The following is a 25,413-nucleotide window of genomic DNA, read 5'->3' on the forward strand; positions in this document are numbered from 1 at the left end:
ACCCATTTATTCCAATCTGGTCAACTGTATTTGGAGACCACAAATCACACATTTGCCTTTCCAGTCTGTATGCATACATTGTTCTATATACTTAGACCCTATTAAGTAGCTTTCACTTCAAATTTCCAACACTTTTAAGACCTAGTTCATGCCCGTTGCCAGCAGATCTACTCTGAACACTTGCAAACCAATTACCTGGCAATTCAGTCCATTGTATCCCATTGAGCAGGTGCAGCGGTATGTGCCCATGCCATCAGTACAGGTACCGCCATTTTTACAGGGCTGAGAGTCACATTCATTCTTCTCGTACTCGCAGAATGTCCCTTGAAAACCAGGACGGCAACGGCAAATGAAGGAGCTGATGCCATCGATGCAAGTCCCATTATTTAGGCAGGAACTGGGCAAGCAAGGTGAAAAAGAGTAATTAATGAAAAAACGTCTGTCTACAAGTGCTGAGACACAGACACATAATTTAAAAGGCATGAATGAAAGGGAAGAACAAAGAAAGCATAAAATGAAAAAATTATCTTGATTTTGTTGAGCCACAGAGTTTGTTTGAAGAACCCACTGTTATCCAGATTGGACATTTAATTTTGATAGTTATCCTAATTCTATTAGGTCATTGCTGGAGATGCAGTAGAAATCATTCAAGAAGAATTAATTAAGCATCATGGATCATGAGTTGAATGAATGACTCACCTCTCAGTACATTCTAGGATGTTGCGTTCACACAGAATACCATCAAAACCCGGTCTGCACTCGCACACAAAGCTGTTGACATAGTCCCAGCACACAGCATCATTCTTACAGGGTTGACTGGCGCACTCGTCTACCTCGATCTCACAGCGGTGCCCTTCAAAACCTGGGCGGCAGTCACAGGAGAAACCCCCAACTTCATCCACACAAGAGCCTCCATTCAGACATGGGTCTGTGGAAAGGAGAAGAGAAAAAGAGAGGCTTTCTGTGAACAGAAATTAAATTTAAAATTTAGGTACTCAGTTTATCTAAGTTATCGCTGGGCAATCCGCCAACGGCCGAACCACCTTCCTTTTTTAATTTTTTTTTTTACATCGTGTATACACTTATGCACCCATGGTGTCTAATTATGTCGCAACAGAAACTCACTGGGTGAGCAGTCGTCAATGTTTGTCTGACAGTTGTGTCCACTATAGCCAGGTTGACATTTACACATGTAGCTGCCTGAGTTGTTTATGCAACGACCACCATTTTTGCAAGGGTTCTTCATGCATTCATTCACATCTTCATTACAGCGCTGACCTACACAGTTGGGAACAAAACTAAAATTAGTAAAGGATCACACACATACTCAGACGGACACTTAAAACAATATTCTGAAGATACACACATACCTTGCCAACCAGCAGGACACCGACAGGTGTAAGATGTGTAGTCTGCAGTTGGATAACACACTCCCCCACTCTGACATGGATGAGATGCACAGGGAACCTGTTCCACCTCACAGTCTTTACCTATATTGATATTGCACATACTTTTAATAATGATAAAATAAACTGAATGAAAATCTTCCTTAGAATGATATTCAATTAGACACTAATTCTAAGAAATGGATGTTGATATGGTGGAAATATGGTTATCACCAACCTGTGAATGGTGGATTACACTGGCAGGTGTAACTGTTGACACCATCAATACAGAACCCCTGGTGCAGACAAGGCCCGGATGCACATTCGTCTATGTTTTTCTCACAGTTGGCACCTAATTAGAGAGAAGGCAGGATTCATTGGTTTCTTCTTTCTTCTATAGGTATCTAAGTATTAAGTTTTGAAAATGCTATGCTGATAAACAAAAATTATTAATACTAATATCAATGTTACCTCTGAAACCAGGCTGGCACTGACAGAAATAGCCATTACGTCGATCCACACAGGTGCCACCATTTTGGCAAGGACTTCGCTGGCACTCATCTATTTCCTGATCACAGTGTCGTCCCGTCCAACCAGCTTCACACTCACAGTAGTACCTTTACACCACAGAAATGTAAGCTCAAATTTAAATGTGAAATTAGCCACAGGGTAATAATAACAGTGGGATGCCATCTCCAGCATCAGTTCTAAGAGCTTTCAAACGGCTGTTAACTTGGATTATTATATCATTATACAAACAGCTATGCTAATACTGCAGAGGCAAATTTTCAAAGCAAGGCAAATACATTTTCTTTAACTGTAGGGGGTGAAGGGTTCACATATAGACAGAGTAAAGGGGAAACTATACTATTAAACTATAAAACAGAAAGTTAACATACCCATGTTGCCGTTCAATACATTCTCCGTGCACACATGGCTGAGGAGCACAGTGGTCGGTGCCAGAGAGACATAGAGGACCATGGGTGTTTGGTGGGCACAGGCAGTGGAACCCATTGACCTTGTCCAAGCACGTTCCCCCACTCATACATGGGTTTGAGTTGCATTCATTAATTTCCACATCGCATTTAACTCCTATTAGAGAGCAATTCATTTGGAATTAGCCAAATCATGGGGCACGCTGGATTACTGTGTTGATAAAAATATTCTGATATAATATGCTTCATTTTGAAAACACTTTACTAGATCTTTACAAAACATACCTGTATATCCAGGTGCGCACACACATTTGTACTCGTTAATGCCGTCCTGGCACTGTCCATAATCACAGGGGCTGCTAGCACAATCATCTTCATTGATCTCACAGTTTACCCCTGAGGAGAAAAAAATACACAAATTAAGAGTGAAAATATTCAGGTTATATTCTTCATCACTTTATCTGCTTAGTGCTTACTGAGTACTACAGCAATAACCTCATGAGAATGAGATAATTTACCACCAGGGGGAGGAAGACTCCATAAAAAAAGAGTTTAGCAAGAAGTGAGAAATGTGACTAAAAATGGAGACAGAACTTTAATATAGCAGTGGGTTACGACATAAGACTTTAAACTTTTAACTACTGTTAAAAATGGGAGACAGCAAGACAGAGAAACAGGATGAAAAGGAATACAAAAAGAAAAATGGACAGACATAGGACTACGCACCTCAGTGAAGGGGAAGTGAGGGCATGAAACCTGAAAGTGAGACCTGACACCAGTTTTGGTAAAGTGAGTACAGTACAGACTCCATTACGACACCCCCAAGTTGGTGTAAAGTACTGGACCGAGTTTATTAATCCACAGAGCAACATGAAGTAGCTGCCCTTGACCCAGTCTTGTGACTTCTACACATCAAGTGCTCTTCAACACATTTAAACCTATACAGGAAGCTCTAAATGTGGGGGATGGGAGTCTTCACATTAAAGGGTTCTTACCTCAACATGAGAAAAACTCTCCAGAACACATTAATGTGATCTGCCAAGCAATTATTTAGGAATGATGCAGATTTGTATTAAAAAGAGTCCATAGAAACTATTTATTATTATACTATTGATTATATTCAGCAGGGAAGTATTGAGTAACTATATGTTTAATATAGCAACAAGATGCACTTTTAAAAGTTAAAGTACTTGCAGGACATGCTATTATGGAGAAGTGGCTCAGATGCCCCTTGTACAAATCTACGAGAAGTACAAACAGGGTACTGTCTTATGAGGCACAAAGAAGACAGAGGAGCAACATTATTACATTTGCTTGTACCTGAACCACACTGCCACTCACACCAGTCTGGTGTATGTTTCAAAGTTATTTGTTATAACTGTATTTTTACAAGGTAACTTTTCTCAGTGAATTTCTCGAGTACTTGCATCATTTCTGTTTCATGAGAATGAACTAGTCTCACTATACAGGCAGTAATCTGAACACACAAAGTACTTACCGGTTGTTCCTGGTAGGCAGTTGCACTGGTAAGCATTAACCAGGTCAATACAGCGTCCTCTGTTCTGACAAGGGTTGCTTTGGCACTCCTGGACCTGGATATTACAGATGGGGCCTGTGTATCCAGGATGGCACTCACAAGAGAAGGTTGCGATGCCATCTTTACACACACCATGGTGGCATGGCTCTGGTACGCAGTCATTGATGTTCTTCTCACACAGTGTACCAGTGAAGCCTGTGGTGAGGACAATGCTTCTCAGAATAACAACCAAAGATATTGTATCATGGATCATGTGACTATTTCAGATTATTTTTTGGGTCAAATAGGACATCGGCATCATTTTATAGTGCAACAGGACTGTTTGTTCATCAAATCAGAATTTGAATCATGTTACTTTTACTTCAAATTAACAATTATTCCCTTTTACCTTCGGCACATTCACAGTCATATCCATTGGGTCGGTCAATACACTTGGCCCCATTTAAACATGGTGTGCTGGAACACTCATCAATGTCTATCTGGCACATGTCACCACTGAAGCCTGAAAACAGAACACAGAACAACCTGATGAACAGTCTGGAAACAGATACATAAAACATAAATACATAAACATAGGTTCATGTCTACTAACCTGCTGGGCACTCGCAAACAAAACGGCTGACCTGGTCGTGACATTTACCCTGGTTCAGACAGGGGGAGCTGATACACTCATCCACCTCATTCTCACAGTGATTTCCCATAAATCCTGCAGGAATACACAGAAATAGGGTTTTATTCCTGAATTTTTAATGGGTCACCTTTGCTAAAGTTCTAAAGTTTATTTGCAGTTTTATTTAAATGTAGTAGCATTTCTAACAAGAACGTTTTTTTCCCCTGTCTGTTTGTATATGTTCACTATATTCTCATGAACTACTACACATCCTTGAATGGAAAAAATGTAGCACATGAATTGCTCATCTCCTACGTTTTGATCAGGAATATCCAGATTTAGATTTAATTTCCACAAATTTTTAAACTAAGTAAGCATTTTACAGCCTTAGTTAAGTCTTTTGTAGTGATTTCTATTAATCAAGTCTGTGTAGATTCTCAGTTGTCCAGGGAAAGAGGTTGAGTCATGACAACTAGACTTTCAGTTCTTTAAAGGTAAAACGTTTCGCCACCCATCCAATTGGACTGATGAAGCCATGACTCAACCTCTAGATTATATTAATCAGTAAACTATTATTTTCCATTAAATCTCCTCCTGACTGAAAATTGTGGATGGTCAAAAAATGCTTAAAAAATAAAGTAATACATAATTTCTCAAAAACTCTACCAGGCATGCAGATGCAGGTGTAGCCCCCAATACGATCTAGACAGGTGCCATCATTCTGGCAGGGGTTTGAAGCGCACTCATGTACATCTTGCTCACAGCGTGGTCCAGTGTAACCCCTAACACAGTTACACGTGAAGGAGCCATCGGTGTTCACACACTGACCACCATGCTCACAGGGGTTGGTACCTGGAGATGATAGGGAAATGGGTTGGAAAGCCATACAGAGCAGACATGTGTATGCAAATCTGAGAAGGGTAGCACTGTTTCTCACCAATGCTGCATTCGTCTATGTCAGTGTTGCAGGTGGTGCCGACATATCCAAGTGGACAGTTACAGTTGAACATGCCACTGATGGGGTTTGTGTCACAGTGGGAACCCTCCCTGCAGGGGCTACTGATGCAGGCATCATCTCTATGGCAGAGTAAGCCTAAAAAGAATAAGATGGTAAGAATGAGTAATAAACTTAAGTGTTCAGCCATCAGAATCAATTATTCAAATTCAAAGGACTTGTCTGTGCTGAGACAAAAAATATCCCCAGAGAATTTCCAATGCAGGATTATGCATGAAAAACAAACTCAATGCAAATTTGCTATTGCAGAGAGGTTTACTTTTAAGGCAAGGCTTGTTTGACAGTTTGACATGGATAGCATTCAGCACCTTTTCCTTGAGGAAAAAGCTTTAACGAATATAGTGAAATGATCTTCTTAGAAATTACATCAGCTCTCATTAGACTAACTACACAGAAAGTCCCCTAATATACGAAACTCTTTCAACAGTAACTGATAAAGAGTATACACATCTTCCATGAAAACAGCAATACTGATATTGTGTATTTATTGAACTACTTGTGTTTCTCTTTTTTCCATTGTAAACCATGAGGCAATATCTAAAGGGAAGAGAGACAACATTTCAGTTTTGTCTTTTGACAGATTTTCTTGATATACAGTTATTTTTATTATTTTAGTGTGTTATACGGTTTGGTACAAAAATGCCCAACAGCTTTTGGCCTACCTGTCTTTCCGTATGGACAGACACAGAGAAAAGAGGCAACTCGGTCGATGCATGTAGACCCTGGGCTGCACGAAGCTGTAGCACAGTCATCAATGTTTTCAGAGCAGTCAGGTCCACTCCAACCATTAACGCATACGCACACATAGCTGCCGATCAGGTTGCTGCAAGTACCTCCATTCTGGCAAGTGTTTGGCTGGAGATGACACTCGTCTACATCCTCTGTACAGTGCTGTCCTGTGGAGACCAGTAAAGAGAAAAATGAACGCAAGTAGGCTAAATATGCACAGTCTAAGAATGCTGCAGCATCATGTTGGCAATGCATCCCCTGGTTGGATTAGTTCTACATAAACTCAGAAAAGCTCAATGAAATTGATCTATGCATGTTTGCTTTGTAAATGAAAAGCTGGCACTGGCCACAAAAATGTGTTAGCAGAGACACGTCCTGTGTGCAGTATGAGCCTTAAAAAACATAAAGACAGACAACAGTAGAATGGTAGGAAATATGATATCAAAACAGATAACACAAAAGGCTGTGAACTATTATCTATTACAGTTATTCAATCAGCACAGAAAAATGAAGACCCAAAAGTAGAAAAGTCTTTCCAAACTAATTTGACTACCAAGATGTAAAAAATATAATGCCTTACCAGTCCACTCTGGAGGGCACTGACAGTTGTATGTGTTGACTCCATCCATACATGTTCCTCCATTGGCACACTGATGACCAGGGCAGTCATCAATGTTGTTCTCACAGTTAGTCCCATTGAAACCTTCAACAAATTAAAGAAAGAGTAATTCATTGAATTATTCATTGTATTCATTATGTGTAGAGTTTAGACACATGACACATGATCAAATACATTAGCTTTAGTATAATATCCTCAGGTGTACACAAGCATTATAACATGCCCTGGTACAGTATAAACAGCAGCTGTGTGTGTTTGTTATGTCTACTTGTGAAATGTAGCAAACTGACAGTACAATGTGTCTAATACACCACAGCCAGCAGGACCAGACTGTTTGCATCTCAAACAACATAATGTAACAACTCAGACACTCAAAGCTACATTCATTTACTGTTAAATACCAATTACTGTGTGATTCTTTATCCCTACATTCAAATCACTTGAATTTCCATATCTTTTTCGCACCTTCCTGCTTTCCCTTCTCTCTCTCTCTCTCATCCAGCAACAAAACTTTCAATATTTATGTTGCTGTGCAGTGGTTGGTCACATTTTAAATGTGGTATCAGCCTGGGTTTTTTCTGGTCTATATTCAGTGTGAGCTCAGAGGAACATCCTACCTGGAAGGCAGTGACACGAGTAGCTGGTTTCAGAGTTCTGGTGGCAGGTGCCTCCATTTAGGCATGGTGAAGGTGAGCAAGGGATGTATGAACTTTCGCAGTGTCGGCCAGTAAACCCCGGGGCACAGCTACACCTGCATCAATGACAAGTCAGTTTCACTTCATTTAATTCACAATTCTATAAAAAATATTGTCCTGTTTTCTACTAGCTAAGAAGATTGAAAGCGCAGATTAGGTTATTATAAACTAGATACTCACTTGTAGGAACCAGGGGTGTTAATGCATTTTCCTTCATTCTGACATATGGAGGGCATGGTGGCACACTCATTTGTGTCATTAAGGCAATGAGGGCCTGTGTATCCAGGCGGACAGGAGCATGAGTAGCTTTCGGTCTGTTTGTTTCCACCAGACAAAGAATTGCATGTTCCACCATTGGCACAGGGACTTGATAGACAACTGTCTTCATACTCACACCGAGGTCCTGGGAATGAAGGAGAGAAAGACAACTGAGCATTGGTTATATTTATCTGTCATTTCTCAGTGTGTTACCCCATGAATAATTTAGACTTGGATACTAGAAGAAGAGTTGTATCGAATGATGTGTTTGTATTTGTGATTATGAAGAAACGTCTTCAGATGTTTTGTTTTATCCTATAACACTTTTATGAAGATGCTGCATCAAAAATGCAAAGACTTCTGTGAGATACACATGCCAAACGTGTCAACCAGTAGTGCAGTAACTCCAAAGAATTGGGTTTAAGCCGTAAGGCAACTACATGGAAAGTTTTCAAACAGCTTCCAAAACTTTAACTTTTAACTAAATTTGTCTGTATAGTTTCAAGACAATCCTCTGTGGAGGTAATTAATGGCTTCTTGGATGGCAGACCCCACTAGCTTAACAGAACCTTACCTTTCCATCCTCTAGCACATTCACACTTGTACTTGTCGAGGGACAGCAGGGTGCAGGCACCTCGGTTGGCACATGGGTTGTTGGGGTAACATGTGGAGTTCTGGGGAGTTTGACAGTGCTGTCCAGTGAAGCCAAGAGGGCAGGTGCAGGTGGCGCTGCCTGGTACTGGTACACCAGCTAACATGGACACTGAGCAGTTCCCTCCATTCAAGCAGTAGCCAGGGTGACAAGGGTCCTTATGTTGGCAGTACTCACCTAGGAAGCCTGGCGCACACCTGGCCCCACACACACACACACACACACACACAAAAACAAAACAAAAATGAAATTAGGCATGACGATTGAAAAAGCATGTACACACAAGGATTTAAAGCTAAATAACCATCAATACAGAAAAGAACATTAAACAAACAGACAAGTATGTATTTGTGTGCGTGTGTGCTTCACAGAGAAGAAAAACAAAACAAAAAAGAGTGAGTTTCAGTCAGGTGTATATAATTCACCACATCAGACAGGAGCTGCTCAGAGCATACTGAGGATAGCATCTGCTAAAGAGCACTCTAGTACACGACTTCAAAGAAACAAATGAACCAGTGCAGGTAAACACTACTCTCTAACACTCAGTCTTGCCACTGCATATAGTGATCAGGATATTGGGAACCTCACCCCTACATAGCAATACATACATACACATACATACATACACCCCATACATTAGCAAAATGAGTCACTGCACATAAAGAAAAAGTAGTAGTTTAATGACTCCATGGCAACTGACTACATTTACTTAGTCCCTTCACTCCATGAGAGACAGGAATCTATTTACATTATTTGTACACACATATTCATATCACCATGAGCTGCCAGACTGAAGAAGTTGAGGTTGTGGTGTCTTGCTAAGATGATGCAGGAATTGAACCACTAACCCTACAATTACTGAACAGAGTGCCCTGGGTCCTGAATTGCTTTGACTAGTTGCCACATAAACCCTAAGAGAAAAGGGGGAAGCTGAGCTCGGTGGAAAGGTTGAACTGGGGTCAGTGATGGCAAAGAAGAAGTCCAAAAGCAGAAGGATGTGAGGTGGAGTTTTCTGGAAGTTGTTGACTGAAGTATGGCAGAAACTAAAAACAAGTGGAAAACACCAGAAATTTGTTTGGGGTGGGGGTACAAAGTAATATTTAAACAAAAATTCTGCTAACAGATAGGTAATACAACATATCAACATCTAATTAGATTATTAGCATAATCTAATCATGTCCATATTATAGAAAACAAACATATTTATTCTCAATTAGCTTCTTCCTGTAAAATCCAGAATAGAATTTAAAATCCTTCTCCTCACGTACAAAGCCCTTCATGATTAAGCTCCTAAAGATACCAAAAAAATCCCCTAGTACCATATCATCCCAAAAGAGCACTTCATTCCCCAAGGGCAGGTCTACTTGTGGTTCCTAGAGTTCCTAGAGCTATCAAGCTCCTCTCCTGTGGGTTCAGGAGGCAGATACCCTACTACTTTTAAGGTTAGACTTAAAACCTTCCTTTTTGACAAAGCTTATAGTTAGGGCTGGCTCAGGCAACCCCGAACCATCACTTGGTTATGCTGCTATAGGCCTAGACTGCCAGGATGACTTCCCATCATGCACTGAGCTCCTCTCCTCCACCCCCCTCACATGTATATGCCACCACTGAATGTCATTAACTTTGTGCCTTTTCTGTAGTTTATGTTCTCTCTCTCTGTACATTCTGCAGGTGTCCCTGGTCCTCGAGCTGTATATTGCTATTGTGCAGTTACTGGCCCCACCAACCTGCAGTGTCTATTTGTTGTTTATTGTTGCTGTTCTTTTCTCTCTCCTCTATCCAGTCGAGGCAGATGGTCACCTGAACTGAGTCCAGTTCTGCTGGAGGTTTCTTCTGTTAAAGGGAGTTTTCCTCCACTGTCACCAAGTGCTTGCTCATGAAGGATTTGTTAGGTTTCTATGTAAAGTGCCTTGAGACGATTCTAGTGTGATTTGGCACTATACAAATTCATTCAATTGAACTGAACTGACAACTTTTGCTCTTTTATGTTGTGTGACTTTAAGAGAAGTTAACACTTGCCTATTGCTGTGACCACATTTGTTATATGGACTGTCTCTGTATGTTCTGCCCTCTTTCTATTTACTGATTTCTTTCAATTTCTGTTTTTCCTTTTTTTTCCAGTAAGGTGAATCAGTCATGTGCTGAGCAGTAGTGAGGAATTTACAATATTACACAACATGTCCAGCAGGGATCACATCAGACAATGTACCCTTCATCACTTTCCGTTCCTCTATTTTATCTTAGTCCCTCCTACTTTCACTTACTACTTCTCTCTGTGTGAAAGTATTTGATCATAGGTGGTATTTTGTTCTGTGTAAAAATGCTATTAGGTAGGTAATTTCCTGTGCATGCTATTTTGATCAGCGTCTGTTTCGCTGCGTGTGTGTATGGCAAATGGCAGACATGCCGTTTGGGGACTGTGGTCGACAGAGCAACCGGCTGCCTCTTACACAGGCCTCTAAACCTGCCTCCCTAGAGGGGTTCAAGTAACATAATAGGAGAGCACAGATAAAGCACACAGCAAGACGTGCATAGATAGATAATCTAATACCCTCTTTCATAAATACATAAAGGAAAGGGAAAACTTAGCATCATAGACCTGTGTGATGAGCCTAATGAAACAATGAAGATGGGAAACATTCGAAATTCTCTCATGCTTCCTAACTTTTATTTGTTATTGGCCACTCCACCCCAAAGCAGCTTGAAGATATTAGGTTGTGAGCTCATGGGAAAGTAGGAGATTCATGAATCATGCCAAGCAGAAGAGTCACAGATCAATCACATCTGTGATACTTCTGCCTGGCAGGACGTGTGAGTCACGCAGTGTCTCTTTAAATAAGACAAACAACATGTGACAGAAAATACCCACTCTAACTAATATATTTGGTTCACAAGCATACAGTAACATGAACACACTGAAATGTACACAAATGAATGAAGAACACTTAACTGAATAAACACCATAAAATTAATGTCCATGATTTAGATGTCAGTTTTTAATTTGTTTACACTTGGTATGACAAAACATCTCATAATCAAATTTAAAGGACATGTCAGGCATTTTTTTCTGTTTTTGTTATTATCAACAAATGAACTGATCCTATCCTATTGTTTGTGTAACTAAAGTCTGATGTAGCTTATCCCTGTCCCATAGACCTTTACTGATGTTTAAACATTGTCAACCCAGCACTGACTGAATTGGTCCTTTAATACTACAAACATGAACTGTCTATTTTGAGCCAAGATTTAATACACTGCCCTGCTGCCGGAAATACATGGCGGTGACCCTAATCCAGTACAAAAAATAATCCCAATAAATGTCTCTAGTGGAGTACAGTTTGCTCTCAAGTGGTCGCAGATTCTTATTTAAACAGGAAATCATGCATTTGTTAAGCCACGATTGATGGCTTAGTCACAGAGAGGCAATAGACATTGGAAAGTAGTTAGATTGACTAACAAGTTATTGATTTTGGTCTTAGATTAGCTGACAATGACAAAACAAAATATCACAAGCCACTTTAAACATGCAATTTATCTCCCTGAAGTAAAAATCTTCAATTAAAAGAGAAAATATTCATGGTGCTGGTAAACAAACAAGAGAGATGGTAGATTAGTAACAGCAGATCTTCAAAGAAAAGAGGATTTATGCCTCTTCACCTCAGCCCTGTCAAATTAGACATGGCCCACCTCCCACTGTCTCTGTTTCTGTCCAGGTTTCAACAAGTCTGCACTGCAACCCCCTACACACTCGAAAACACGTGTATACACAAACACAAACACACACACACACACACACACACACACACACGCACCCATAAATACACAAACAGAAAGATGTCCCCCCAAGCACTCTTAATAAAACACAGCTTGGTCGTCATATCACAACAAGACGGCTGTCCTGGGAATTAGGACTGCTCTTTTTTTGTCCTGGACAATCTCTCCTCCCATTCACTCAGAGTAATGGCATGGCCCTCTGCCCTGTGACATACATCACATTAGCAAGCTGTCACACAAAGAACCGTGTCCAGTTTAATGCCAGGTTTGCATTTCACTTGGACATTTCACACATTTTCACTGTTAAAATTACGGGCAATATGAGATGCATTCTTTAGGTATAACCACTTCAGTAAGAGGCAGGAAATTTGAAACTGGTGCTTTGTTGTAATGTTTAGCCTAATTTTAAGACATCTGAGTTTAGAATTAACACTATGCTGCTTAAAATCAAAGTCCTTGTTAATGTAGCAACATATCATGATTCCTATTGTTGGGTTATCTTGCAACTCAACACCACCTTTGAAAAATGATTTGTGAATTTTAACATTTGTGTAAAAATTCCAATGTGTCCACAGAGGAGACCTAGTAAGTTCTATTAAATTAAATCGCTGCTGTCTAACCAGTGTTGACGCAACCAAATGCCATGGCATCAGGAAACGATACCGCCCTGTCCTTCAGGTTTCACTGCCTGGTATAGCTCATTATTAGCCTCTGGTTGTCTCACTACAGCCTGGGGCAAACAGACAAGGCTGTGCATGATTCACATTATCAGGGAGTGGTGGCTCACCAAGGAAGAGATAACCCCACATGCTGGCTGGCCAGTCGCTGAATACAACACAAGAAACTGTCTGATTGTTCAGACAAATTTCCATACACGCTACAACCTAGAACAATCTAGAATTTGCACAAAGATGACTGCACACTGACACCTCGGCACACACGGTCAGCTCTGCTTTCACGAACAACACAACAGAGTGGGTTTCTGCAGCCCAACTCATCTATGGGATTCTTTGTTTTGCTCCGTGAGGACTTTTTTTCTCCTCTTTTCTCCATCCTTCTTTTACTTACTGCCGTTTCCTGCAGCCCTTCTTTCCCTCCTTTTCTCACTCCTCCACCTCTAATTTCTAACCCACTCTCAAGGTGTCAGATTTCTACAGCTGGTTCACATTAGCGCCCCCATTTCATGCACTCCCCTCCCTCGCTTGCAATCTCTCTCTCCCAGACCCCCCACCCCCTTCTCTCTTTCGTTTTCTCCCTCCTCCTCCTCCTCCTCCACCTTATGCTGACCTCTGGGTCTCCTGGCTGGCCATGGGGGCTTCAATGAACAGAGAGGTGGGCTGATTTTCACTCACTCATGTAATTTTCCCCCACTTCCTTCATGTCTAATTCCTATCTGAGGCTCCCCACTCATCACCCTCCCCCCATCCCTACTGCCTCATTCCCCTTTTCTTTTGTACTAACTCTCACCTCCTACATCTCCCTAACTACAACCCAACCACCACCACTGCTATTCTACTCTCAGTAACGCTTAATAACTCCATCATGCACTCCCCCTGCGGCCATTACAGAGTAGCGGTGTGAGAGAGAAAGAGGGAGAGCATAAACCAGCTCACATTTCAATCCTTGGATCATTCCCTGGCTTGACTAGAGCAGAGGTAGCCTATTCAATGTACTGCAGTCCTGTGTGTGCATGCACAAATATCATGAGTCAAATCCACAGCACGTTCCTCTTTGCTGTTGCTTCTGTACATAGCTATGCTGCTTAGTGGTGGAGGTAAATTAGGAACATGTATGAAACAATATTCATACCAGGGCACATGTATGTAAAAAAAAAAAACAAAAACAAAAAAAAAAATCAAATCTACAATAATCCAACTGATGTTTAAAACAAATAATTGTCTTGGTTACTACATGAGACCAAGATCTTCGTATGTGAACATCAAAAACTTACTTCAGACATCATACCACATGCTGATTAACTTTCACAGTCTTACCAAACTCAGAAGTAAAACAAATCGTAAAGCTGAATAGCGGGGGCGGCTTCAGGAGCTCCCAAGACAAGTTTGAGTGTGTTCATGTGTATCACAGTGGTGGTGGTATATCTGTGTGTGACCGCATCTGTTCTAAGTCAGCTTGGATGAGCCCACACTTTGTCACCATTTCTGTGCAGGCAGTCCAGTCAACTACTGCTGTTACTATTGCACATAAAGGACTGAACAAACAAACAAGAACTGAAAAAAGAAAGATCTACAGCAGTGCATAGGCAGCCCACTAGGCGTTTCTACTTCCTTCCAATCACACACACTCCGTTACCAAAAAAGCTAAACACTGCAAGACGATTTCTCCACAACACCGCCACCTGAAGCCCACTAGTACTATAATAATGACATGAACCAGTCAGTTTATGGCAGCTACAGGATGCCCTTGATGAAAACCAGACAACTCAAAAGTCATAAAAATCACATAGTGAGTTCTGCCAGATTTTTTTCTCTCACACTGCCACAGTCTTAATGTAGTTTGTGGATAGGTCTGGCAACGTGAGGCAGTAGTTCACCAGTTAGGGCTGGAACATGTTGCATGCTTCGACTCAAGTCTACAGTAAACACACAGGAAGGCTGCTGCAGAAGAAAAAAGCAGAAGCCGAATGTCATGGTTTTTTGTTTTAGGCTGGTTTCTGTATGCCAACTCTGTACAGTATGAGTTCTCTTGTAAAAACAATGGCAAAAACAATGTTATGCTACAACACGACTCAGTGTTTCAAATTTTTGAGAGTCCCATGCTGCAACTGGAAGCTGCTGCAAAAAGCATGCAGCTAGGTTTAGGCCCATATATCAGTGGGTGAGGAGGACTGTAGAGGACTATTTCACACATTTACACATAGTGTAAATCTACACTTCTACACATCTACACTTAGATGTAAAGGTTGAGTTATGAGGTATGGGTTATAAACTATGAGTATTAAATGAATATTAATTCATTTAAAAAATACATATTTACTAAAAAGTCAATTAACTGATCAGTAGTAATAATGTAGTGTTCGTGAATGGGAAGTGTTTTTTGACATACTATCACTTCTTAATTTCTTCTCGCATTTTTAGAGAAGAAAAGAGGCAGAGGCAAAAACAACTACAAAAAAAAAAAAAAAAAAAAATCACAGAGGAGGCAGACAGGAAGACGTCTACAAGTGATGTCAAACCTATACCAGAAAAACATGTAAGAGAGCAAAGAAGAGGAAGGTGGATAGAATGAAGAGATAGTAATGACGTGGAAGTAAAAGCTAGCAAAGTAATAAGAGTGCGACACATAACTAGAGAGAAGGAAGGCAGGCAGTCAGGCTGGAAAGCATGTCTGCAGACAGAATAATGGAGCGCAGAGCAGGGTGGAGTCCAAACTAGCGCCATGTGGTAAAAGCTGAGTTTAGAAACACGTTCAAAAAGACTCATTGTGTGAGTGTCTGCGCTACAGCACACAGTGCAGGACCCATTTTCTCTCTGAATGCTTCTTCTGCCTGTCTCTGCGTTGTTCTGTCATTATCCTCTGTGTGGTTGTTTGAAAAGAAATCACCAACAATAGGTCTGCTGGCCTAAAAGCGTTCCATATGCAGATCTACACAAAGAATACTCAGCTACCGACTGATTTAGAAATTTCTAATTAAATAAATATAGTGAATACCTCCACCCAAAGACACTGACCTGATAAGTAGGTCAGTGTCAGGTGCTTGTAGATATGTTTGTTTTTGCTATTCCAACACTCTGCTTGTAACTTCTTACTGGCACAAAACAAGGTGAGTAATAAACAGGTTTTTTTTTTTAAATGACATTTAATGTTTGACAGTATTTTAGTATCTGATCGTTTTTCAAATTAACCAAATGAAGAAGACATACAACTTGCATCATAGTGCATGTGCAGAGAATGTGTGCCCTATTGACAAAACTGAGGTACATTTGACCCCACAGTGTCATGCTCAGTGTGTTACAGAGAGCCACTTGTCACCTTACTGTATGTGGGTTTATGGCCTGGTTGCTACATTCCCCACTGTTTTGAAAGGCTTCCTCTTTCTGACAGTGGGGTTTGAATCACCAGACCTCTGAGCTGAATGGGAGTTGTGTATTTGGGTGTCTGTTTCTTTTATCAAAATGAAATAAGAAATAAAAAATGAAAAGCAAAACCCAGTGACCACTGATGACAGGCTATGTTGATCTAATGAGCCGACAGCTGAGAGAATCTTTAGTTACAATAACAAAATATTTGCTTGTTTCAGCTTGTCACATGTGAGGAGCTACTGTTTATTTAACAGATTAGAAATTAATTTTTTGTGGGAATTTGGGGGGGGGTGGTCAGTGACAACAAATAATCTGAAGCCTTCACCTTAGGTGCTAAGAAATGGTGACAGTGTTTCAAAACTAAGCAATAAAATAAGTGACTAGTTCATAATCAAAATAATTGTTTGGCACTGACGATGTCAAATTGTCTCACACTCAGAAAACACACAGCTACATTTCCCCCATTTAAATACAAAATGTTCGCTAAGCTTCAGACCTCTCTGTCCAGCATGTGAACTTGTCCAAGGCTCAAGGTGCCCCTGCCTCTCCAGAAACACACACATAGCACAAACACAAATATGTACACAAAGAAACGCTTATCATTGTGGTTCCAGGCTCAACCACAGTGACAGTGCTGCTAGCTGGGCTGTAGGAAAGAGATAGGACTTTGGAAAAAAAGAGCAGGCAATCACTGCCACAGGTTACTATCTCCTACTCTATGGTTTGTTGACTTTAGTCTGGATCATGTGCCTAACGCAGTTAAAATGAGTATGTGTGTGTGTGGGTGTGTGTGTATATGCATTTTGGCTTGGCTTGACTTCCTTGTGGGGACAAAATCTAGAGCCTCACTATATATAGAGATGACTGTTTAAGATTAGGAAGAGATTAAGTTTAGGTTAAGGTTAGGGTTAGGCAGCTAGGGCTTATGATTAAGGTTGGGGTAAGTTTCCAGGAAATTAATGTAAGTGAATATAAAAACAAGCCTGTGTATGCACATGGGCAATGGGTTGGGTGTTGTGTCAGCTGTAGAGGTGTGAAACAAAAGTGATTGTCCTAAACCACTTTTCTTGCATTATCATCTTTGCCTGTTTCCTATACCTCTCTGTGTTGACTCTGTTGCCTCATTCTCTTTGTGAAGACACAAGCCTTTGAGAGGAGACATGGACATGATCTACAGCTTTTAAGAAACACGATTATGAATAGGAGATGAAACACGTGGCAAAAAAAAAAAAAAAAAAAATCAAGATCTCAGAAATAATGCCACAAGAAAAGGGACTCTTGAAGAAAGAGTCTGGGACTATGGGAGAAGGATTAAGAGGCCAGGTGAGCTCTGTTCAGGGGCATCTAAATCTCTGAAGCAAAGGGAGGAACTCAGGCATGGATGGATAAGTGACATTTTGATGAAGGAACCATTGCACGAGGGAAATTACACTCCTCTCACTGCTCTGCTCCTCCCTTGTCTCCCTCCTCCCCCCAGTGCTGTTCTCTCATCATTAGTAAGGAGTTGTGCTCCGAGGTATTCCTCCTCAAATTACCTGTGAAGAGACATCCTCTTTTCTTTTGGTCCTTTTTCTTCCTCTGTCTGCCTGGCAGGCAAATTCTACCTGTCAGATCAAACAGGCAGCACGTCTATACAAGGACTCTCTCCCCTCACTCTAAAGGAAAGTCTTTTTTAAAAAAATAAACATAAAGGCATCACAGTGACTGAAAGAGAAAGACAGAAAGGAAAGAAGAGGATTAGGAGGGAGGAAGAGAGACGTAGTTTGCACCATGGCCTGACAGCAGACAAAGAGATCTTGTTCTGAAAGAAAAGCATGCTTGTGCACCATAATGTGTGTAGCCACACTATTGCTTGAATTGCTAAGATTTTAATTCAGTGAATCAGTCTCCATGTTGGTGTCATGAATCCTGCGTGACCCCAAAGCAAGACCAATGACACTGTCCTCTTAGCCAATCCCTTATCTTATGTGTCCCCTCAGTAGAGATGTACCTACCAAGCAAACTGGTGACTTGTGTCACAAATCCATGAAGAGACACACCTTTTTCTCACACTCAAAGCTGACGGCTTGTAGTGTCACCGGTTAAACAGCTTCTCTGCACCCTACCCTGCAAGGCAACAAGTCAACTTCTCCCATGAACTTAAACTCTCTTGCAAAACATTTTTCAGGCCTAATATGAAACAATTGAGACTGCCATTCAGGACAGTCCTAGGACATTTTCAGATGTATTTCTGGAAATGCCACACAGACCTCGGTACTTTGGATTCTAAAAAAAAAGTTTCTCTTTTCTCCCTTATGCATTTTCTTTCTTTCTCTGCATTAAGTGTAAAAGCAGCAAGGCCTGAGAACAAAAGTCTCTAAAAAGGAATGAAATGGTGAAAAACACAGAAATATGACTAGAGCAATTCTCTAGGATGTAAGGGAACTCCACAGAAAAGGCACTAGAGGTGAGATCAACACTGACAACATGCACAGAAGCTCATTCTGTTGCCAATCATATCACGGCCTTCTCTCCACTGTGTTATTGTCTCATTATATTTGTTAAATAAAAACAATCTTCACCTGTACAAATCTATGAACAATATTGTCTTGTTATTACATAAACTAGGAAAAGTTGCATTTTGACACCTGCTCTTGCTTCCCGTTCACAGCATTTCTAACAGGCTTGTAAATTATAAACTGGTGCCTTAAAATGTCTTGGAAAACAAATGTTACTGTGCATCAGTTGAAAAGAGCGGTGCCTTTACTCATATAAGCCTGTGCAATTAATTGTCTGTTTAATAATTCAGCTACTCAGATTCTGACAACAGGCATGATCCACATGAGACAATTAAGCTGGTCTGAGCCAAGAGGCCACAGTGACTGTTTACTTACAACCGACTGCCTTTACTACACTGAGGAGACTAATAAACACATAATTAGATTTTTACACAAAAGGCCTTTTGACCAGCAGAACAGTGTAGCCAGGAGCAGACAGACTTGACAGAGGCAATGTGTGTGTCTGTGTGTACAGTTATTCATGTTTGCTTGAGGACAGCGGAAAAAATGGACTGACTAGTTAATCGGTCTAACAGCGGGCCTGCGCTCTGTCAGCTGACTCTTCTAAACTGGGAAACTCTTCAAGTCACACTCTACTGTTTCTTTTATCATCAATGTCATCATTTAATTCATAGAAAAAAATACTGGCTTTGCATTCAGGAATGGAGACAGCCTGGCTGAGAAAGTCTAAGAGGAAATCCAAGAGAAAGCTAATAGTCTCAGATTCCTTGGAAAGTAAAAATTAGGTACTAGTTAGGTAATACTACTTATAGCAATTAAATAGTAGTAAAAGTAATCAAAACAAAATTAAAAATATTTAACTAAAAGGATGTGGTCTAGCCATCAACTACTGTTGTTTCAGATGCACATGCCAGTATGTACTGGCATAAAGTACTGCTCTACTGGTACAACGTGCCTGTCAGTTCTTATTAACAACAGATCTCTAGGTGTTTTGTTTGAAAACCATCTAACCAAGACAATCCAATTGTGTTTCTTCCACTGTAGAAACATTTCCAAAACAAAAGCTGCCTTTTTCTAAGCTCAGCCTGAAAAGGTCACCTTACCTGTGGCGCACTGCATCACACAAGTTTGAAATGTAGTTGCAAACTAACTAGATGCAGCATGACAACATACATCTTAGTCACACGTAACTGGTTAACTGATCCCCTTTGTTTAGTAATACCATAGCTGACTAAAATTTTTCTCTTCATTCTGAAGTTCACTAGGAGTGTCACAAACATATGCAATCACACAGACATGCAGCTAGTACAGAGACAATGAGCCTCTCAGAAAGATCAGTGTCTACCTTTCTGTAGACACCCAACACTTCCAACATGCAAGCACTCACTATTTCTCGTCTTGACTACTGAAACGCTCTGCTAACATGTGCAACCAAATCTCTCCAGTTGATCCAAAATGCAGGAGCTTTTCCAAAAAGCACACACGTCAGTCCACTGTTTAAACCTCTGCACCGACTCCCTGTGGCAGCCCACATCAGGTTCAAAGCTCGGACATACGCTTACAGAATGGTCACCTCAACAGCACCTTCCTAGCAGAATGCATTCATCCAGGCTTCTCATCCCACTGCGCTCAGCCAGTGGACGGTGTCTTGTGGTCCCTACACCACACAGCAACATCCCAAGCAAAGCTCAGTGGTCCAACGATGACTATGCGCACCCAGCAGCTCCACTCCCAATTTTCAAAAAAGTCTTGAACACAGAAGTCTTCTGCAGCTTCCTATGCACTTAAATCTCTCCAATCTTGCACTTAACATGTCATGAAAAACATTTCTTCTTATTTCACTTAGCTTTTGTTTTCTCCCTAATGCAGCTTTTTTGCCTGCTTTGTACCTCACCTGTAAATTGCTTTGAGTCAAAGTGTCTGCCAAATGACAAAAATGCACATGTTAATGCCTCTCTGCACCTGGGTTCAGTGTCTATGTGACCTTCAATTAGACCGGGGGAATGTCAAAAACTGATTAAGGAATGTTGCTTTCTTAATCTCTTTTACAGAAGTAGCAGAGTGCTGAAATTCCAAAGGTCTGGGAACAGACATACACTGTGATTCACAGCACATTTGAAGAAATATGATCAGGTTCTTGAACCAGCTATGTGTGTGTTTTTGTTGGGAATTTGGCTCAGGAGTGGCAACGCAATTATAAAGATAGCTCAGTCTTAATTACAAACTAGGCTAAGCTGTCAGAAAGTGGAGGGCATACATCATAAAGGCCACTGGTCTCCCTTACACTAAAAGCACATTTCCCTAATGATCTGATTTCACAACCGGTAGTGGGCAGGTTATTTCAAGTTTCCACAATAACTTGGCATGTGACAGAGGATAAAATGCTGGACCAATATGTGTGGTTAACAATCATTAGCTTACCTATTTTTATTCAGTCTGTTACACTGCATGTGTTTCTTTCTCAAGAAATAATAATTTACTTTTTTTTTTTTTTTTTAAATTCAACACATCCGTGGGCAGTACAATATCTTGGCAATGCCTAGAGCTATCAATTCTATAGCAACAAGAGAGTATGTAACAACACCCTCGAAATGTCCTAAATAAGGGCTTGGAGGTGGAAATGTGTGTATTGGTATTGTTCCCAGTACTGGTGTACTTTGTCAGACAGAGCAGCCTTTTATTCGCTCCTTCGTGCCTGAGCAAAACCTCATGGTCCCGTGGACAGGCTGGGGTTGATCTTAAAACCCTATTTTTGCTCTGGCTTTCACATCCAGCAATTCCATTATGAGGTGTTTTTAGTACTGTGTTCACAGATCTTTTACAGTGTTGGCATTACAGCATGGGTTGAATAGACAGGCCTGTGTGTTTAGTCACAAAGCCAACCAGCCAATCTTACCTGCAGTATTCAATGCCGTTGGTAAAGGTCTGACATGTAGCATTGTTAACACAAGGAGCCTTATCATCCACACACTGCAGAGCTGCAAGAGACAGAAGACAAGTTAGAGAAAGGCACTTCACCTGCTATATATTCAGTCAATACTTCATTTCATTAAAATACGTCCAGTGGTTTTGCGAATTAAACCCTTCATTAACACAGATTTAAAATGTTTTTCTTCACACTGTTGTTGTTGGGTTATAAAAGCAACAATCACAGTCACATCTTAAAACAGTAAGAAATTGAAGTATTCCAGGAATTTCAGTTTCCTCATTGTTGTGGTCTTGACTTCAGACCTACAGAGACACCATAATAATGTTGATGTCCTCTGGCTTTATGTGGCTAAAATTAAAACACCATAATATCTATATCAAAAACAATAATTGGTAGAAAACTCCTCAAAGCCTGGGTAGCTTTAGCCTTCCTTGCTCCCCATGAAATTGGTTAACTGAGGTAGAGAGATACCCCCCACTCACACTCTCCACGCCTCCGAGGGAAACCCTCTACTTCGTCTGAAAGTTTCTGTTCCTTCCCCTCATGACTAGACAGATAACGCAGGGGGCTCACCACCTATGTAGCCAACTATGCAAAGCCAGCCTGAAATCAACCAGTGGTCACAGGGCAGCCGGATGGGCAGGCAGACAGAAATGAGCCTTGATGAAGGCAACAAAGCCCAACTATCTCCCCACCAGCGAGACACTCACAGCCAGACACATCAGGCATTGTATGTCTTAAGCCGTCAGAAACACATGGCTCAAGTGGTCTTCACGCAGACCATGCCAGCCCAGCATGCCAAACAGAAGTGTGGTGTTCTTAGTATTTATCAATGTGATATGGGAGCCAGATGAAAGAAGCCACTGTTAACTTCATGTGATTAATTGAGCAAAAATGTAATAAATCATAAGCACTAGCAATAAAATATCTGCTATATTAACATTTTGTCTCATTTATAGTCTCACATGTTAAAATGGTTAATAGTGCTGAACAGAGCTCTTTTTACAAAACTGAGAGTAGGTCAGCTGATTTCAAAGAAACACCAACAATTTCTTCACAAAATACTCATTGCATTACAGGAAGTGCGCTCAGCAGTGGTGTTACTTCCTGCGCCCAGATTAATCACAGTGTCACAGTTAAGAAAAGCTTTTAAGACACTTTAACTATAAGAAATATCCATCCATCCATCCATATCAGAGTGAGGCCTTACAGCCACACTGACAGACATAGCCCATTAGACATGGAGATGCCATACATAAACCACTGTGAAATTCATAATCCTAACAAGCATGCACACACACACACGCCTCTATCTGTGCAGTTGTAATCACTGTAATAGTGACAAACTACACTGTAAAGTAGTCTGAGTGATGTCAGACTGCTGCTGCATTACAGGAGACCATCTACAATACTTTACAATTTTGGGGACTATTTTTGTACTGAGCAAATATATTACATGCAGAGTCAGAACATGAAAATCACACACATGCAATAACCCAAAGATATGTGGTTATACCAGTGGAACTTTCACTTTTGATTAGGTCACATGTAAGTCAGCATTTAATGCAAAAGGAGTCAACTAAAAGTTCATCAAAAAAAAAAAAAAATCATGCTGAGGGGAGGAGAAAGGTAGAGCAGAGAAGACCCATGCATAAGACATAGCAATTGAAAATTGGACCAGGAGGACCAGAAAAGGTTGCTTTCATCCAGACTGGTTTGTTGAGCTTCCCATGCACACTGTCGTAATACCAGATGCAATTATATTTGCAGATTTGGGACAGAGTGCCTCCTATTACACCATCGTAACACGCACAAATACCAATTACTCCATTTGTGCAAGTCTCCAATTCCCTGACTGAAAGTTTGGAAAAGATTTCAGCAATCTAAAATAAAACAGAATGTTCACAAACATTCAAATGACAAACCTGTGTATTGTAACCCAAACCATGCTCATATCAGCAGCACTGCATTCTCTACCTAGCTGTTCTCACACTTCATTATCAATGAACCACAGACAGGAAAATTTCCCAGGAAAGGGAGGCCAGATCAACAAAGTCAACAGTGAAACTACAGCCAGATGGTGAGAGAAAACACACAAAAGTTATCAGACTGAATGATTACTATTCTTTGGACCATTCCTGATCAAATGGACTTGTTCCTTTTCTCACCCACTAACCCTGAATCCTCCAGCTTTGTTGGTGTTTGCCTTTGTGTATAAAGGTGAGGGAGAAGAAGACCTCCAAAGAACTAAACTCACTGTTTTACAGTTTGTGCAGTTTAGTAGGAGTGGGAGAGAAGCGGTGTGTATACTTTGCTTACCTGACATAACCTAACCCAGCCCCAGAGTTCAACACTGCAAGACACATTCCAGTTTCCAGTATTGAGAAAATACATGCCTGTCATTGGTGATGACACAGTTGACTTGCACCATCATTGTCACCATTAACGTAACTGTGGATGGCAATAATTGTCTATAAAAATTGCAAAGGAAATGGCTTCATCTTAATGTAGTGAATGTACCTGCAGATGATCTTTAAATTTTGTCAAACTATTTACAGAAATCTGACTTATGATCTAATAATACTGTAATAAGTATTTCATGGATTAAGCATGAAACTTGCTTAAATAAATTATAGTGATCCTTTGATCTTCCTTTTTTCTAGCACCACAATTAGGTCAAACTCACAGAAATATATAATAAATAATAATAAAAAAAAAAAATCTAAGTAAAGGGAAAGCAAGCTATCATAGCCCGTGATAGCCTAGACAGAAAAAATGTTAGAAGGGTGTCTGGTTGTTTGTGTTCAGATGGAATTACGCTGTGTCCTCCTTCAGCACCTGTCACTACTTTGTCACCAACACCTAGAGGGATCCAGCCATGTACTGAGAAGAAAAAAGTTTGTCAAAGAGGAAGAAAGAGGAGGGGTGAGGGAGGAAGATAGACAGGCTTTGAGCTAATAGCTGTGGATTGAGATGGGGAAGCAATTACGAAACTACAGACAAAGACTACACACGAACGGGTGTCCCTGAGCCCTGGCACACATCCATACAACGGAGGGCAGGAAGTTGTTCGCACTGAGTGAGGAAGTAACCCTATTTCCTGGAATTGCTGCACATGCCTCTATATCCAGCAGGCCAAGCAGTCACCATGGTAATCTGCAATAAAATACCCTAGCTCAGCATGGAAGGAGGGAGACGAGGCTCAAACTAAACACCATTACCCTGAGGGAAGCTTTACTGGCCCACACAAACAGCAGAGAAACCAAGTAGACAAACCCAGCTCAGGTTTTAAGGCTTCAGACCCACTGGTCAGCTTCATTTTTAAGGGTGTGGAGTAAGAAACGGGACCATGCCAACAGAAACAGCAAAAGCATGTGAGTACCAGTAAGTTTGGGGATGACATTATTATCTTCATCAGGACAGATAAAAACATTATTAAATGCAACAATATGTGCATTATTACATCTGAATTATTTCTAACATTTGCACTTTGGGTAAACCTGCTGTCAAAAACACTCCACTGCCTGATGTTAAAACACTGACTAGCAGAAAGTAGTTTCAACTGATAAAGATGAGATAAGAAGGTGAAGGACAAAGGTCCTGGATGCCAAAGCTTCTGTAATTACTATCGACCACCCAACTGAGACGGTTGCCTTGCTGTTGTAATTACTTACAGTTGGAGTCTCGTCGAAAGCTGAGTGTATTGAGTGGGGCTGAGCTGTTTTGGTACAGCA

The 25,413-nt window shown here is 40.8% G+C and overlaps 1 protein-coding gene across 1 annotated transcript in view; it reads right to left on the bottom strand.

Annotated features, from left to right (window-relative positions):
- notch2 (notch receptor 2) overlaps nucleotides 1-25,413 on the bottom strand; it is a 39,911-nt gene that overhangs the window by 9,472 nt on the left and 5,026 nt on the right. Inside the window, exons 2-20 of the mRNA XM_026305583.1 lie at nucleotides 21,647-21,728; nucleotides 8,358-8,632; nucleotides 7,706-7,928; nucleotides 7,448-7,581; nucleotides 6,792-6,914; nucleotides 6,145-6,378; nucleotides 5,405-5,560; nucleotides 5,134-5,319; nucleotides 4,450-4,563; nucleotides 4,246-4,359; nucleotides 3,819-4,052; nucleotides 2,606-2,716; nucleotides 2,285-2,477; nucleotides 1,857-2,002; nucleotides 1,624-1,737; nucleotides 1,371-1,490; nucleotides 1,126-1,278; nucleotides 700-928; nucleotides 196-397 (exon numbers count right to left, since the gene is read on the bottom strand). Of these exons, the coding sequence (XP_026161368.1) occupies nucleotides 196-397; nucleotides 700-928; nucleotides 1,126-1,278; nucleotides 1,371-1,490; nucleotides 1,624-1,737; nucleotides 1,857-2,002; nucleotides 2,285-2,477; nucleotides 2,606-2,716; nucleotides 3,819-4,052; nucleotides 4,246-4,359; nucleotides 4,450-4,563; nucleotides 5,134-5,319; nucleotides 5,405-5,560; nucleotides 6,145-6,378; nucleotides 6,792-6,914; nucleotides 7,448-7,581; nucleotides 7,706-7,928; nucleotides 8,358-8,632; nucleotides 21,647-21,728 (3,143 nt within the window). The remainder of the gene's footprint in view (nucleotides 1-195; nucleotides 398-699; nucleotides 929-1,125; nucleotides 1,279-1,370; nucleotides 1,491-1,623; nucleotides 1,738-1,856; nucleotides 2,003-2,284; nucleotides 2,478-2,605; nucleotides 2,717-3,818; nucleotides 4,053-4,245; nucleotides 4,360-4,449; nucleotides 4,564-5,133; nucleotides 5,320-5,404; nucleotides 5,561-6,144; nucleotides 6,379-6,791; nucleotides 6,915-7,447; nucleotides 7,582-7,705; nucleotides 7,929-8,357; nucleotides 8,633-21,646; nucleotides 21,729-25,413) is intronic.

This window comes from Mastacembelus armatus, chromosome 4 (genome assembly GCF_900324485.2).
Source record: "Mastacembelus armatus chromosome 4, fMasArm1.2, whole genome shotgun sequence".
In the NCBI taxonomy this organism is placed as follows: Eukaryota; Metazoa; Chordata; class Actinopteri; order Synbranchiformes; family Mastacembelidae; genus Mastacembelus; species Mastacembelus armatus.